At 43.9% G+C, this 18378-nt stretch overlaps 1 protein-coding gene across 1 annotated transcript in view; it reads right to left on the bottom strand.

Moving 5' to 3' along the window:
* The window catches only part of FRK (fyn related Src family tyrosine kinase), a 164839-nt gene extending 148037 nt beyond the window's left edge, over positions 1-16802 (bottom strand). Inside the window, exon 1 of the mRNA XM_063917164.1 lies at positions 16003-16802. Coding sequence (XP_063773234.1) covers positions 16003-16418 — 416 coding nt within the window. The 5' untranslated portion in view covers positions 16419-16802. The remainder of the gene's footprint in view (positions 1-16002) is intronic.
* Positions 16803-18378: the final 1576 nt, after the last annotated feature.

Consider the following 18378-nt stretch of genomic DNA (forward strand, 5'->3'; position numbering starts at 1 on the left):
TTATGTAATTTGTTCTTGAATTGAGAAATACATGTTTTCTTGATTTACCTGTCTGATCCTACCTGCCCGTTTAGGACTCCTGTATTACCTACAAAATCAGACTTGTTAAAACAGACTTTCTTATGTGCCTGCATATTTCTATGCTACTTAATGTTTGTTATGTAATTTCTGCTTGAATTGAGAAATACATGTTTTCTTAATTTACCTGTCTGATCCTACCTGCCCATTTGGGCTCCTGTATTACTTACAAAATCAGACTTGTTAAAACAGGCTTTATTTTTTGCCTAGATATCTCTATGCTACTTAATATTTGTTATGTATTTTCTGCTTGAATTGAGAAATACATGTTTTCTTGATTTATATGACTGATCCTACCTGCGCATTTGGGCTCCTGTATTACCTACAAATTCAAACTTGATAAATCTGCATGAAGGCCTTATTACATTGCCTGCATTTCCTTATGCAATCCAATGAATGCTGTATACCTTGTGCTTGAATTTAAAATACATGTTTTCTTGATTTATCTGTCTGATTTATCTGCCCACTTGGGCACCAGAATTATTTATTATATTAGACCTGTTAAAGCTACCTGCATCAACACATTATCATGCTTTTGCTATGATGTGATGGCAATTAGCAACACACAATAATGCTCAGGGTCTCCTACACATGTTTGGGATTCCCGATGTATCCCCACCCACTACACACAAGTTCTAACCTGAATTTGGGCATATAGAATTTCTACTTTTACTTTCAATGGGAAACCACATCTTAGCGCTCTCATCATTTGTCCTCTATATGATCATTCACACAATCATATATGACGGCTGACAGCAGAAACAATGTTGTTTTAACCCATTCCTATACTCCCCCTTTCCTGGCATTTATAGTAATCTCTGCTTCCGTGTACTCTCTCATCCAGGGTGCCAGTTACTAATCCCTGTAATACAAATGTAACAGGGATTCTGAGCACACAATACCTGGAAAGCAGAAGTACACCCCACTGCTCATCAGTTGTTATCCACACTCTCTCATCTGTGACATTATAATCAGTACTGCCATACTTCACTGGCTATGCCCAATCTCATCTGATCTTGAAAGCTAAGCAGTGAAAGGCCTGGTCAATACTTGGATGGGAGACCACCTAGGAAGAAATACATACATATTCCCCACAAGCGGGATGCCAGCTATCAGTATCCCGACAGTGGCATCCCACCCACCAGAATGCCGGCAGCATGGCGAGCGCTACAAGTCCCCTTGCGGGCTCAGTGGCTCGCTGCGTTCGCCACAGAATCTGTTCCCAGTCTATGGGTATCGTGGCCTCCCACAAGTGGGAACGGCCCCTGTGACTGGATATTCCAGCTGTCAGCATTGTCGACTGATGGGATTCCAGCGTCGGTGTCCTGACCACCGGGATTCCAATAGCCGGCAAATTGATTGCCAGCCCCTAGGAATACAAGGTGCAGTAATTATATAATTTTGATACAGAAAGCAGAAGTTGTGGAGAAACCTTCAACCTGAGCTTTTACTCTATCCTCTCCACTAGAAGGTAGCCCTGCACATTTTACCTTTACAGACCACACACTTATTACCTACAGTTTCATGTCACAGGTCATACACCATGCCAAGCCTGAGCACAGCAACAAGACACAATATAGTTATACTGCATCAGCAAGGTCTCTCCCAGACAAATTTTTCAAAGCAAACTGGGGTTTCGTGATGTGCTCTTTTGAAGAAACACAAAGAAATGGGCAACACTGAGGACCATAGATGCAGTGGTCGGTCAAGAAAACTTCATATTAAAGACAAGCTTACTTCTCTTCGAAATCTTAAGATGTCCAGCAGTGCTATCAGCTCTGAACTGGCAGAAACCAGTGGGACCCAGGTACACCAATCTACTGTTTGGAGAAGTCTGTCCAGAAGTGGTCTTCATGGGAAAATAGCAGACAAAAAGCCATACCTTCGACGTGGGAACAAGGCCAAGCGACTCAACTATGCACGAAAACATACGAACTGGGGTGCAGAAAAAAAGCAGCAGGTGCTCTGGACTGATGAGTCAAAATTATAAATATTTGTCTGTAACAGATGGCAGTTTGTTCGCCGAAAGGCTGGAGAGTGGTACAATAATGAGTGCCTGCAGGCAACAGTGAAGCATGGTGGAGGTTCCTTCCAAGTTTGGGGCTGCATTTCAGCAAATGAAGTTGGGGATTTGGTCAGGATTAATATGCAGGCAGATACTTATCCATCATGCAATACCATCAGGGAGGCATCCAAATTTATTCTGCAGCAGGACAACAACCTCAAGCATACAGCCAATGTTATTTAGAACTATCTTCAGCGTAAAGAAGAAAAAGCAGTCCTAGAAGTGATTACGGTATATGGTTCCCCACAGAGCCCTGATGTCAACATGTTCAAGTCAGTTCTTTGATTACATGAAGAGACACAAGGATTTGAGCAATCCTACATCCACAGAAGATCTGTGGTCAGTTCTTCAAGATTTTTGAAACAACCTCCCTACCGTGCTCCTTCAAAAACTGTACCCAAGTTTACCTAGAATTGATGCTGTTTTGAAGGCACACATCAAATATTGGTTTGATAATGATATACATTTTTCTTCTGTTCATTCATTTTGCACATTGTTAATTGAAAAAAATAAACTATTAAAACTTCTATTTTTTCAAAAGCATTCTTACTTTGCAGCAATTTTTCCAACCTGCCTAAATCTTTTGCACAGTTCTGTAACGTATATTTCACATTTATTTATAGATCTACAGTAGGTCTGTATATTTCTTGTATGGAATTAAATAGGGAAACATGCTCATGTTCATACAGTGATTCCTATTTTGCTTAGTCCATCTTCTTGTGATATCCTTCTTACTTTTAAGTGTCTGCATACAATAAGGGTGAAATTCAATTGTGCCCAATAAGGTTTTGTTTTTTTCATCCCCCAAAAATCCAATTTTCAGGCAAAAACACACAGGAACCAGGATAGGTTCCATAATCCATTTGTTTTTGCAGGCATGAAAAAACTGCATTTATTGGGGATTATTTTTATCCTGCCTCAGGGCAGGTGAAAAAAACCCTGATAGTGCTAACTATTAGGGACAACTGAATAACCCCCGGGGGATCAATTAGCCACAGTAATTTACAATGACTAATTTAAATCTCCCCTAAAATGCTATACAAGATAATTTGTGATATATTTCATATATGCGATGTCACATAGTGGGTAGAACCAGTGGTGGGATTCAAATTAATTAACAACAGGTTCTATGTCCTAATGACCATTTTAAGTATACCGAAAGGTAGTTTAATAATTCATGCAATTAATACTCAAATAACACCCATTGGGGGGTCATTCCGAGTTGTTCGCTCGCAAGCTGCTTTTAGCAGCTTTGCACACGCTAAGCCGCCGCCTACTGGGAGTGAATCTTAGCTTATCAAAATTGCGAACGAAAGATTAGCAAAATAGCGAATAGACACTTCTTAGCAGTTTCTGAGTAGCTCCACACTTACTCGGCATCTGCGATCAGTTCAGTGCTTGTCTTCCTGGTTTGACGTCACAAACACACCCAGCGTTCGCCCAGACACTCCTCCGTTTCTCCAGCCACTCCCGCGTTTTTCCCAGAAACTGTAGCGTTTTTTCGCACACACCCATAAAACGGCCTGTTTCCGCCCAGAAACACCCACTTCCTGTCAATCACATTACGATCACCAGAACGAAGAAAAAACCTTGTAATGCCGTGAGTAAAATACCTAACTGCATAGGAAATTTACTTGGCGCAGTCGCACTGCGGACATTGCGCATGCGCATTAGCGACTAATAGCTCCGTTGCGAGAAAAAAATAACGAGCGAACAACTCAGAATGACCCCCATTATGCGTTATGCCACACACTGTAATGCCAATTACATATTATGATACACACAGTTATGGCCCTGACACCATTTTATGCCCACACATAATAATGCCACTTACATTGCTAGGGGTCTCCTGTGCGTTGCCAGGGGTTTCATACGTGTTGCTAGGGGGTCTCCTGTGCGTTGCCAGGTGTTTCATACGTGTTGCTAGGGGGTCTCCTGTGCCTTGCCAGGGGTTTCATGCACGTTGCTGGGGTCTCCTGTGCGTTGCCAGGTGTTTCATACGTGTTGCTAGGGGGTCTCCTGTGCGTTGCCAGGGGTTTCATACGTGTTGCTAGGGGGTCTCCTGTGCGTTGCCAGGGCTTTCCTGTGTATTGCCAGGTATCTCCTGGCCGCTGCATCAGTAAAGTAGGGAGGGTGGGTGCGGGCATCAGTGGTTACTGCTAGCCCCCGCAGTAGATTGAGACACGCTGGGGGCTGTGGAAGCGCTTCTGTACCATAGTAGTGTAAAAAAAAAACCCTCTTAAAATGCCCGCCGCCGAGGAGACAGGCGCTAGAGGTCAAATGTGACCTCTAGCGTCTGTCTCCTCCTTGCCGGCGGCCATTTTAGGTTTTTTTTTTTTCCATTGCTATGGTACAGAAGCGCTTTGTCACGATCCGGGTATCTGGACGCCATTTCTTACCCATCAGATGCCTCCTAAGGCTGGCTCAGCGCTCCAGGACCGGATCCCATCTGTTATCCTGATGTGTACATTCCTGTATCCTCTCCTGTCACTCTGGGACGCTGTCACAGTAAACGCCATATTACACCTGGCATGGCGTCTCCCGCGGCCTCCGCCGCCGTCCCTGAACTTCTGCATGCAGAGTGTCTGAGTGGCGATTACGTCAGCCGCGGCCTCCGCTGTGTCCGCGTGGTTGGATGTGCATCTGTCAGCCTGGCGCCTCCTGTCTCCGGTGGCCGGCGCCGCCATTACTGTTTTCATTACCACATGGATTACAAACCAAACTTCCCTCCAAGTGTCTGCATGGGCGCAGCCATCTTGGATTCTGTCAGCTGATCATTTCCACCAATCTGTTGTCAGTATTGATAATCTGCATAATTGCCTAGCCAATCCCTTCCTTGCTGCAGGTATAAATACACTGTGCCTGAGCAAGGAAGGCGTCAGTGCTTTGGTTGTCAAACCTAGTTCCTGTTTGTCTCTCTCCTGTGATTGTCTTCCAGGTTCCAGCTCCTGTCTCAAGACTTCCACCATAGAGACCCGCACCAGCATTCCACCTGCGGTGTAGCCTGACTCTCCAATCCATTGTGGATTCATCTGTTTCCAGCTACAACATTACCTGCTTCCAGCTCAGCTTCCAGCAGAGTACAGCTTCCCTTAAAGGGCCGGTGTCCTTTCTACACTTTACCACTCTCCACCGGTATTATTATTTCTCCGCTCTCAAGTTCTACATTTCAGTTCATATTTCATCGCTCCCAAGTTCATTTATTATTTAACTGGTTCCAGCCAGTATCCACTCCGTGCTAACAACAGTCTGGTTCCAGCCAGTATCCACAGCAGCTGTTTTATCTTCAGCAACCCAGCTTTTCCTGGAACACCAGCTGGCACAATCCTGGGTTATCTCCATTGCTACAGTCGGGCCTGGTAAGGACTTTCCATCTAGAAGATCATAAGAACTATCTCACACTACCAGTGCCCTGTGGCTCCTGCCATCCTGTAGTACCCAGGAACTGTATTTATTCTTTGCTGACTTTTACGTTTTCTTTTACTGCTGCTGTGTTGCGGAGTTGTCATAATAAACATCATTGACTTTTATCCAAGTTGTCGTGGTCACGCCTTCGGGCAGTTATTATTCATGTTACTTACATGTCCAGGGGTCTGATACAACCTCCCAGGTTCCGGTACATCTCAGCCCCTACAACTGAGGCTGCCTCCCGTCAGCTCAGGCCCTCAGTTGTGACACGCTTCTGCAGCCCCCAGCGCGTCTCAATCTACTGCGGGGGCTGCGGGGGCAGCGGTGGCAAGCTCTACTGGGGTAACGGAATCGGCGCCTATGCTGGCGGCGCTCATTAGCAAACGGTTCTCAGAACCATACCTAACATTAGGTATCGGTTCTGAAGAACCGGTGCGAACCGGCTGAATCCCACCACTGGGTAGAACACTGTTGATGTATATGACAAATATTCTCTGTGCTGGATTGCGTAATATGGTGAAATTTTATAAACATAATAATAATAATAATAATGACTATGTCCATTTTCTCTCCCCTGTCAGATCAGAACTAGAAACTTTCCTTGTAGCTTGAAAAACTTAATTTACCCCCCCAATTTTGAGTCACACCCCTCTGTCCATAGTGTGCTACTGGTAGAATGCATAGATGGGCTATGAGCAAAATTTTGGAAGACATTGGGTTTTAAGGATAGTACAGTATTTTGAAGATATGTTGAGGGGGGTCTACAACATTATGCTGGCGCTTGGGATCCCAGTGCCCAGCATACTGGTGCCGGGATTCTGACCATCGAAATGCAGGCAGCGGAGTTTGTGCAAAAGAGCCCCTTGCATGCTTGCTGCGCTCGCCACGCTGCCGGCACGGTGGCGCGCTATGCACGCCACGCTATTTATTCTCCCCCCAGGGGTGTCGTGGACACCCCAAGAGGGAGAATAGTTGTCGGTATGCCGGCTGTTGGGATTCCGGCGACAGTATGCTGATCGCCGGGATCCCAACAGCCGGCATATCAAATTACTCCCATTGAGGGTCCTCCACTTTGCCAGTATTGAGATCTTTATCTAGTATTACTTTGCACAAACACATAGTGCCACGTCATCTGTATGCTAGATGCAATTTTTAGTATCTACAGTATGCAGATTATGTTTGTATAGACAGATCCACAATGCTATTTAATTACAAATGGAGCAGTGTCCGCAGCAGAGGTAATCAATAAACTTTGCACTTCAAATGACTCATACAGTAACAAGCATTTCTAGAGAGTGACAGAGGAGCTGGAGGCTATTGCACCATAGTCCTTCCGTTTTTACAGATTTTCCACAGAACTGTGATAAGAGTAAAGTTTCCTGAAGAGCTGCAACTAGTGCACTCACCTACCTAGCTGTGTGACTATTACTAACTTACTCCCAATGGCTTGTTGTACCATTATCTATTCCCACAAATGATTAGAACTCATGACTCATGATTCATCATTGTGTACTATCTCAACTTTACTTTCCATAGATGCATGATAATGTCATCATGTAGAAGTTATGTGCTTCAGTAAATCACCTGCTTGAACTTTCCTCCAAGGCCTTAGGCAAACGCAGGGGGTGTTTCTGGTGGCCCGGAAACCCCCTTACTCTTGGCAAGTGGCTGAAATTAGGAGAACAATAGAAATGGTATATATGACGCCACATCATGCAGTATAAATCACCCTAGTATTTATGCCATTCTGCTCATAACTTACATTATAGTACTATACTATTCAACAAAGGGTGATCTTCCAATAGTGTAATACCTTGTACATAACGTCCATTGCATTAATGTTTCCATGTATGCAAGTAATGTGTATAATAAGAGACACTCATACACAAACAAACCCTCTCTGGCAGTATGCTGCCAGAGAGGGTTGGGCGGGGCTTGACACACCCTCTCAGTGGCGCAGACACACCCTTTCAGTGGCGCAGACACACCCTCTCAGTGGCGCAGAGCATTCTACTAAAAAATCTCCCTTAAACTAATTTTCAAAAGTCTTCAAGAATGAAAAAGAGACAGGAGCCTTATCGTGAGGTGGGAGATTGTATACTTTGAATATGCAGTACTGGTTCTATTACAGTATGTTTGTGTATTTATTTATTATGGTATGTTTAACCTTTTCCTGACCACTTACCTTATTTATATTATTTAAATATGTTTGATACAGCCTATACTATATAGACCATCTATGAATATTAATACTTAGGGCGGGATTCAATTCTTTTCACCCCTTTCCACACCCGTTCTGTTGCTGCCTTCAGGAGCGTGGAATCATTATTTCAGCTCGCTACCCCCGGAGTAGTGAGGAACCCAACCCTTTACACAGCTAAACCTGATCACTATGGACGCAACATGTGCAATAACGGAGATCATTTTAGAAAGGAAATTGGGCGTGATATATCATTTGAATCCCACCCTTAGGGGGAGATTCAAATGTTTGAAAAGTTAGTTGGGAGTCTGTTTTTTCCTATCTAATAGACAGGAAAAAACAGACACCCGACTGACTTTTCAAACATTTGAATCTCCCGCATAGTATCTAGTGTATAAAAAGACCAATATTTACATTAATGTCCAGGGTCAATACTAGGATTTTCTACCGCTCTCCCAGACTCCCACACTTGCTCCGCAGAATGGCATATTGTGGATTGTATTTGGAAACCCCCCTCTAGAAATCCTGTGTTTGCCACTTCAGGCCAAAGGCTTGCAGTCTCTACTTTGCTACGGGTTTTATTTACATAAAATCAGGGTTTAGGTGCCTGATTTGACCATTAACAGTAATTGGTGGAGTGTACTATGTCACGGGGTAAGTTTCACATTGGATACATGACCCCCTACTCTAAAATTAACATCACTTAGGATTTTTGTGGTCATATAAAAGAAGTGATGGAAAAGGGGGGTTGTTTCTAAAATTTACAGGGAGAAATTGCTTATTCACGGTTTTCCTAATATACACAGAAAGTGATGACATCACACTTCACTAGTTAAATGGGATGACATCAGAACTTATTGTCAATATAAAAATTGGGCTTGATCCACACAATTCCATCTGTGTATTGATCTCACGAGTTTTAGCAAACTGTGCATGCATCTAGTCCTGCATTTGCAACTTACGAGTAGAGCAATTATGGGCTATTCAGAGTTATACAGATCACTGCCATATCTCTACTTGTGACTGAGTGAGTATAATTGGGCAGCAACACTGAACTTGCACATAGGTTAAATTTACATGAGCATAACGTGAGCGTGTTGACGGTATTGAGAAGCTATCCAGAGGAGTGCAGAGATCTGTCTGTCTTCAGTTAGATCTTTTGTACCAATGATAGGTATGGTGCAACATGCTGATGATGACAGCTACTTTCACAAGCGGATGGAAAGGAGCGGTGTGGTCCTATATATGAAGCCAGGTTTTAAATACAGGTGGAAATTCGCATTTATACTTGAGCACGGAACATGGCTGTAATTATGGGCACTTTTGGTACAACTCTGAATCAGGTGCATTACTGTATGTACAGGAGTTCATCAGCAGCACGGATGATGTAATGGTAACGATTACTGCCTCACAGCACTGAGGTTATGGGTACGATATCCACCATTGCCCTAACTATCTGGAGTTTGTATATTCTGCCTGTACTTGCGTGGGCTTACTCCAGGTGCACCAGTTTCCTCCCACAATCTAAAAATATACTGGTACATTGGATCCCTACAAATTTAACCCAAGCATGAATGTGTGTGCCTGTACAATCATGTGGTAGGGAATATTAGATTGTAAGCTCCGCTGGGGCAGGGACTGATGTGTGCAGCCAAATATTCTCTGTAAAGCGCTGCGGAATATGTGTGAGCTATATAAATAACTGATAATAAATAATATATTCACATTACAGTGCCCCACTTCATATTATGTAACATTATAAATGTAAAATGCCCTCCAGTTTATTTTATTCCACATTACAATGAGTAGGTCCAGGAGCATAACTAGATATATTGTAGGCCCAAGACATACGTGTGTAAGGGCCCCTATGTAACACCCAATGGTGAAAAATGTATAGTATACATGTAACTGTGACAGGGAAGGTGGGCCCCTCTCAGCTCTGGGCCCCATAGCAGCTGTACTCCCTGCACCTACGCCTTTGTCTGCAAGCATTTAGAATGAAAAAAAAGTTTACGGGCAAAAACAAATCTGACATGATTAGGAAAATGAATACAATTGTACACTAATATAAAATAAAACAAATGGAAATTTTGAATCAGAAAATAATTGAATGTATTTTAAGTAGATTTGTGGCTCAATAATTAACAGGTATGCTCTGTGGTATACATTTATTCAGGGCCGGCTCCAGGCCTACTAGCACCCTGAGCGAGAAAATTGAAAAGTGCCCCCCCCCCCCCCCCCATGCGCGCGCCGAAGGCGCGCGCTCCTGAAAAAGTGGGTGTGGCCTCCTGAAAAAGTGGGCGTGGTCTCGCCCCCAGCAGTGCCAGCTACACATGACATGCCCTCCGGCAGTGCCAGCTACACGTGACATGACTCCCAGCAGTGCCAGCTACACATGATAGTGTTCACTTTTTAGGGCAGGTTGCTGATCACAGGGAGGGCACATTTTTAAGTTAGGTGGGCAAAATGATGTACATATTGTAATGCTTGTTGTTCCCATTTCCACACGGTAAAGCATGGACAGTGCGTGCCGAAGGCGCGCAGCAAAAATTTAGGGGAGTTACTTCGTGGGGAAGGTGCGTAGCCACATTATAGTGGCAATTCACATTACACCACACAGTAGTGCAGCTAATACACATTGCACCAGGTAGAACCTCCTATAAGAGCATGTTAGACACATTGCGCCAGGTAGAGCACTGAGACACACTGCCCAGCCACAGACGCCTAGCGGGAACACTACATGATATGCCCCCCAGCAGTGCCAGCTACACATGACATGCCCCCCAGCAGTGGCAGCTACACGTGACATGCCCCCCAGCAGTGCCAGCTACATAAATGGCCACACAGTTCCAGATGGATAAATGCCCCCACAGCGCAGATATGCCCCCACAGTGCCAGATACATTAATGCCCTCACAGTGCAAGATATGCCCCCACAGTGCAAGAAATGCCCCCACAGTGCAAGAAATGCCCCCACAGTGCAAGAAATGCCCCCACAGTGCCAGATACATAAATGCCCCCACAGTGCCAGATACATAAATGCCCCCACGGTGCCAGATACATAATTGCCCCCACGGTGCCAGATACATAAATGCCCCCACGGCACCAGATACATAAATGCCCCACGGTGCCAGATACATAAATGCCCCCACGGTGCCAGATACATAAATGCCCCCACGGTGCCAGATACATAAATGCCCCCACGGTGCCAGATACATAAATGCCCCCACGGTGCCAGATACATAAATGCCCCCACGGTGTCTGATACATAAATGCCCCCACAGTGCCTGATACATAAATGCCCCCACAGAGCCAGATATGCCCCCACAGAGCCAGAAAAATGCCCCCACAGAGCCAGATAAATGCCCCCACAGAGCCAGATAAATGCCCCCACAGTGCCAAATAAATGCCCCCACAGTGCCAGATAAATGCCCCCACAGTGCCACAGTGCCAGATATGCCACCAACAGAGCCAGATATGCCCCCACAGTGCCAGATATGCCCGCACAGTGCCAGAAATGCCCCCCACAGTGCCAGATATGCCACCCACAGTGCCAGATATGCCCCCACAGAACCAGATATGCCCCCACAGAGCCAGATATGCAATGCCCCCCACAGTGCCAGAAATGCCCCCCCCCCCATAGCCAGAAATACCCCCACAGTGCGGATCCCCCCAATACCTGCGGCGCTGCTGGGGAGGAGTACTGCTGCTGTCCGCCTGTCCGAGTGTGCTGGCGAGCGGGCGGGAGTGCTGGCGGGCGGGCGGGTGGCCGGCGAGTCAGAGTGAGCCTGGGTCCGGGTGGCCACTTGTGTGCACTATGGCGCCGGCGTCTGACGTTAGACACCGGCGCCGCGCAGCGCGCATAGCGCACAGTGCACACGGGCCAATGCTGCACACACAGGGCCGGCTCCAGCATCGAATATGGCGGCGCCAGCGCACGGCGCCCATTAAGGGTGGCGCCCTGCGCGGACGCTCTATTCGAACATGCCTAGAGCCGGCCCTGCATTTATTAGCCACTAAACTGACCATTTTGTTTTCAAAAATGACAATGTACAAAAACATAATTAAAAAGTTTATGTAAATATTTTAACAGAAATAAAAATATGCTAGGGGGTGTGTAACAACATCCCACCAGTGTCTATATGTCTTCATCGTAACATTACCCCCGGTCCCCCCTGAGGCAGTAGGTTGTCAGAGAGAGCTACATCACTGACTGAGACCGCACCAGCAGCACTTGGGCAGAACTAATTCTCATATAAATAAATATGTTAAATATTTCCTTTTAATCTTTTTTTTTTTTTCGTTTTGAATTGGATTAATTATATAAATAAATAAAGCTATAATTAATTGCAATAATAATAAACTAAAATTATTCTAATAACAAATACTTAATTTTAATTAAGTTCCTTAATTTTTAATTTGGGTTGTGATCAATTAATGGAAATGTTAACATAATAAGCCACAACAAGAAAAATTACTTAATTTAATAATAAGCTTTCTCATCTAACATACAGTATATAAATTCTAAAAATACAATAAAAAAAATGCAAGTACATATAAACGGTATCCGGTCTCTAGGTCGACCACATTTAGGTCGAAAGTCATTAGGTCGACCACTATTGGTTGACATGGTCACTTGGTCGACATGTACTAGGTCGACATGAGTTTTTCACAATTTTTTTTTTCATCTTTTAGCTTTTCAAACTTTCCGATCCACGTGGGCTACGATTGGGAACAGTAACCTGTGCAGAGCGAGGCACCTTGCACGAAGCAAGGGGACACGGTTTACTAATTGGGATTCCCGGTCACTCTACAAAGAAAACGACACAATTTTTTCAAAAAAATTAATGTTGACCTTTTGTCATGTCGACCAAATGCTTGTGTCAACATATTTAGGTGTCGACTTAGTCACTGTCGACCAATAGTGGTCGACCTATACACTTTCGACTTAAGTGTGGTCGAACCTATGAACCACACCGCATATAAACACCACTGTAAAAACACATAGATATAATATGGGCCTGATTCAGAGGTAGATGCATGGCCAATGTTCAAACAGTTGACCAAAAATTCCTAAAAACTCGTACAGCACGTGCGTTAAACAGAGTCAAATACAGAAGCTGCTAGAGCCATAGGGCTGGTTCAAGTTTTGATGGTGCGATCAAATGTAGCATCTAAAAACGCAACAATTGGTATTACTTTGTGTACGGATGCTGAAAGTGGCCATCTCAGTCCTTGCACGTTCGGCCGCCAAATGATTGTACACAAGGAAACGACTTTGTAGCGCGTTATGCATGCGGTCTCCAATAGATGTTACTACAAGCGCTACAGCGTTCGCCTCTGTATCAGGTCCTAAATCGCCAAAGGCACAATCTCCTATATATAATATAGACTCTCCCCGATCTTGTAAAGCTTCAAACGGGCGCTAAAAACCCACCCATTCATCAAAGCATACCCTTCCGATGCATAACCTAGTCCCGAGGCTGCTCATCCATCCCCCTGCCTCATGCCTTAAACATCTCTGCTTTTCTTACATACTGCCATCAGGCTACCTCCCGCTTGCTTGCACCTCATGTCATCTGTCTGTCGCCCCTTCCCACTAGATTGTTAGCTCTTCAGAGCAGGGCCCTCTCTTTCCTCTTGTTGTCGATGCCCTCTTCTTGACACATTTCACTCACAGCTCTCTCCTACTCAGCGACCATCTTTACCCACTTTTCTCCAGCTGGTAAAGGCTCTATGCCCGCCAGCCCCAAGTAGTACGATGATTACTCCCTCGCTATTTACATCTTAGCTGTATTATGTTTTGAGAATTGTGGTGCTTTGTTACCTGTACTCTATTTTTGGTATTTATTTACTGTAATGCTAAGTTTTGTCTCCCTGTACTGTCCTTTGTACGGCGCTGCAAAAACACTTGTGACACCTTATAAATATAATATAATAATAATAGTGTAGTCTGAAATGTTCCAATACATAAGAAAAGCAGATGACAATAACCTTGAACTGTAACTGATGATATGGCCAACGTTGTTCTGAAGTGTGATTAGCAATCTAACCTATTTCAGTGATATACTAGATAGGCCAGGGAAGGAGATTATTTGGGTGGTTATGTACACCAGTGAATTACTTTCTTTATGTTTTTTCCCATGGAAATGTAACATAAATTAGCAAAATAAGCAGTCTGCTTTTGCCATAACAATTTAAAATCACACATTGGGAGAGAGCGAGCCAAAGGAACACTGCTAAAATATGCATTCAGCAGCACTTTTATAAAAACAATTTCCAAATGTATTATGCGGTACATACAGATATGTCCTCTCTCATCATTACTACAGTATACAGCAGTTATGTGACACTGTCCTTCTAGTTGTGACTAGTCATGAGCAAGGTTACTGATGCCAAGCATCTTTTTGTGCTTTTTTTCCACCGAAAATGTGTCTTATTCCCATCACTATGTGAATAAGATGCACAAGCAGACTTTGCTGACTAAAATTATATGTGCATTGCCTATATTTTGTGTGCGACTGCGGCTGTATCTGCATGCGAAATGCTATGCTACATTGTTTTCCTGTGAGCTGGCCAAGTCACATGGGAACTGACTGCTCTCATGCGCCCTGTGTGCCACTGCTCATTATGTATGGAGGTTAGATGTGGAAGGACGCACCTGTATCCTACCTTTGCTATACCTGGCATAACCTAGTAGAGGGAAGGTGTGGAACGATAATGTGTGAAGCACATGCTACATCGTTCTCCTGGTTTGACCACTGTAGAAGCGTCTGGAGTGTTTATCAGCTTCAAATGCTCTAACGTTCCTTCATACACACTATCCAACTATTGGCTGTCTGTCACGATAATTGAATAGTGTGTACCTAGCTTTACTCAGGTCGAACAATGAGTTTGTGAATAATTTCACTTGCTGATGAGTTTTTAACCTTTATAGTGCCACATACAGTGTAGTTTGGTTCCTAGAATATTGTCAAATGTTAAATGCTCAGTAAAGAAAATTCAGCTTAAAGACTTCTCCAGTAAAATATTTTTGAGAACAAAAGCTTTTGTCCAAGATCTGAAGTGCCTGTTCATTATTTCTGGACTATAGGGGGGATCAGTATGATATCCCAGCTGTCGGGATCCTGGCGGTCAGGAACACCAGCGGCGAAAGCAGCGTGTCGCCTCGCGGGCTTGCTATGCTCGCCACACTTTGGGCATGGTGGCGACCTTAGGTTATATTTCCCCTCGTGTGGTGGCGTGGACCACCACCCGAGTGGGGGATTTCGAATGGCAGTCAGAATTCCGACAGCCGGTATTTCACCAGGTGACGGGCCTCCTGACAGCCAGGACACCGACAACCAGCAAATTGATTGCCTCCCCTATAGGGTCTAGACACAAGTACTCTATCGGGTATATTCAACTGAGGTCGGATCCATTCTAACATGCATTTGTCGGAATGGATCCAACAAGGGCTATTCAATGCCCATCTCAATTCGACTTTAAAAAAGTTGAATTGAGATGAGGGACCGGAGAGGGGGGAGAGCCGCGGGCAGACTGGGGACAGTTGCGGGCAGACGGAGGACAGCAGCACTGCAGGAAGATGTGGCACAGCCGCCAGACCTCACGGCAGCATCCACCCGGCTCCAGTAAGCGGGATCTCACTTGCTGGAGCCGAGTGGATGCTGCCGTGAGCGGCGGCTATGACACATCTTCCTGCAGCGCTGTGCTGTAGCGCTGCTGTCCCCCGTCTGCCTGCGGCTCTCCCCCGTCTGCCCGCGGCTCTCCCCCCGTCTGCCCGCTGCTCTCCCCCTGTCTCCTCCTCTCAGGTCACTCATCTCAGTTCGACTTTTTTTTCAGTCGAACTGTGATGGTCGGAAATGGGGCCAAAACCTGTCGAATTTGGCCCCGTTTCCCTCAGAAGCACGTGAATCGGCAGCTATACCGCCGATTCACGTACTATTTGACAAGTCGAATTCCCCGACTTGTCGAATAAAAATGCTGGGGACTGAATAAGTCGGAACCCCTTCCGACCTGAAAAAGTCGAAAACTGCCGTCTTTTTGACAAGACGGCAGTTTCAACCTTAATTGAATGTACCCCCTTATCTCTGTTTTCTTTGTTATAACATGCCCCCAGTTATTTAAGTTTAGTAAATCACTGCTCATTATTATTAAACACATAGCATTATAATTTCTTCTAATTGTATATGTGTAACCTGGTAACCTGACTGTTAGAGGCGTTGTAGGAAAGTGTCTTATATTGTACTTACGGTTTAGATTTAATGCTGCAGACAGGAGCAACATAGTTAGCTGGAACATATCCTTCTGCCTTTCCCCGGGGTATCAAAGCTCTAGCTTTCCACCAGCTCTCATGAGTAAAATCCAGTATGTGCATCTGGTCCCCGGTACAAAAACTCAGTTCCTCATTGATGGCTGCTTGGTAATCATATAAAGCCACGTACACCTCCCTTGTGATACTCTCATTTTGTAAGGATATCTTTACATTTGGGGGATTCGGACTGTAATATGCAGGAGTACTAAATCTGTGAGGCTCATCCACACGGGGATTCGCAATAACAGTGTCACTTACTTTGTAGTTATCTCCTTTTTCGCTGTTTGTCTTGTTTTCAGTGGAACAGCAGAGGGACACGCAACAGCTGCAGTGTTTCCTACAACAGTTCCCCATAGTCAGTGACAATGGCAAATCCTTGTTTTCTTATTTAAATTGTACATACTGATTCTTCCTTCCTTCCATGCCTCATAATGACAGTAATAGCTATATATCTTGTAGTGTCTTCTACTACCAACCTCAGGATAATCCCAGCATCTGGACTTCCGTAAGCAAAAGTTAGCAGCTGAAACAGGTTCTTCCCACTTGCAGAGCTTGTTCTGTGTCAGAAACTGAAGTATTGCATCCGTCACTGATGTCTGTGGTATTTCTTACTGAATAAAGAAGACACCTTGTTGAAGGCTGTATGCAGGTTAATATGCTGGATCAGGTAGTCAGTTTACTTCCTAGTGAAGGCATATTTGTTTCTATTAGCTAGGACCGCCTTCTCTGCTTTGCTAATTTATGTCTTTGGTTCCTGTATATTCACCAGGAAGATTAGTTAGCAACACCTCTTGCAGCTTCCTGATACCTGTGAGCGTGATACAACAGAAAACATTTTACTGCAGGTTGCAGCTAACTCACCAAGAAATCAGACCATGTCATTCATGCAAATTAGTGTCAGTTTTCCCTGGAGGTGAGCAGTGTAGTGTTTACCTTAACTTGACACAAAAGGCGGGTTGGAATGTAGAAAATTGAGAGAAAGGTCTTTGGTGACGTTGTTACAGCACCACTAGAAATTCCCTTTGTGTAAATGAAAATATCACAAGAGCTGTAATTTAAACAGACCTTTTGTAAAAAAAAGAAAGAAAGCAAAGCAAAGGGTTTATACGTCTTATTGTATACATATGTTAACTACTTTACTACAGTCCAATAAATGTAATCTTTCTTAATAATGTGTACTTTGCTTTCCTTAATATAACTATTTGCATATCTAGTTTTATACTTAATATGCATAAGAAAAAAAATAAACATGATCTTCCTCTTTCATTCAGACTGAGTTTGGCTTTACATGTTAAAGAGCAGGTACAGATCATAAAAACAAAAAAGAGAAAAGAGAGAGCATTGACTCCAGTCAATTAATGGGCTCCATGGAGCTATTCAATTGTAGCTCCATTTGGGCGAGAATAGCTGCCCATGTGTGCATTTAATCTCTAACCCCCTGGGGGTGGTGAGCTGAAATGCGTGAAATGTGACCCATTTCGGCACCCAAACTGCACTATTCGCAATCGCCCCCAGCACTTTGGTTGGGTTTAGCTGCTTTATACGGCTAAACCTGACCTCTATGAGCACGATCAGTGCAATAAATAAATACAATTGAATATCATACCGCAATCTCACGTCACTTTAGAATTCAAATTTGCATCATCAATACACAATAAAAAAAATTATTAAAAAATCATTACTGCATATTATAATTTATAATACCCTTTACTGGAGAAAACAGTAAAGTAAACTCTCAGGACAGTGGCACCCTGCCTATAATAAAATATAACATTTAATCGGTATTCATTAAAACAAAGAAGAACCAAACAAAAAACTGCTAAAAAGTGCCTAAACATCAAGTTGCATATAAAATATAACAAAATATGATATACTTGAAGGTCACAATTTCTGAAATGCTGCGCTTGCCGGAATACTATGTGTGGTATTGAGGTAGAAACAAGAGAAAAAACAAACGGCTGCGCTGGATGTCAGGAAAATGTGTATAAATATAAAGAGAGCCAACGTGAATAAATGCAGTATTTATTGATTAATAAAAATAATTATAAATATAAAACATGTATACCGGTAAAAGTAATATTAAAAGAGAGTCACTTTATAGTATACTCATGATGTCTGATAATAGCTCGTGGTTAATATTGAGATGACGGACATAACCTTGATAGAGAAAGTCCGTATTCCACTTAGTGAGGTTGATTAATATTAGAGAACAGGGTGCACTGATACTTTCCCAATTGAGTATGGGTCCCTCGGTTAGAACAAATCTCAATACCTCTCCGGTGGGCTGGTCAGAGCCGAGCGTCCTCGGCATGAG

Source organism: Pseudophryne corroboree, chromosome 4, assembly GCF_028390025.1.
Source record: "Pseudophryne corroboree isolate aPseCor3 chromosome 4, aPseCor3.hap2, whole genome shotgun sequence".
In the NCBI taxonomy this organism is placed as follows: domain Eukaryota; kingdom Metazoa; phylum Chordata; class Amphibia; order Anura; family Myobatrachidae; genus Pseudophryne; species Pseudophryne corroboree.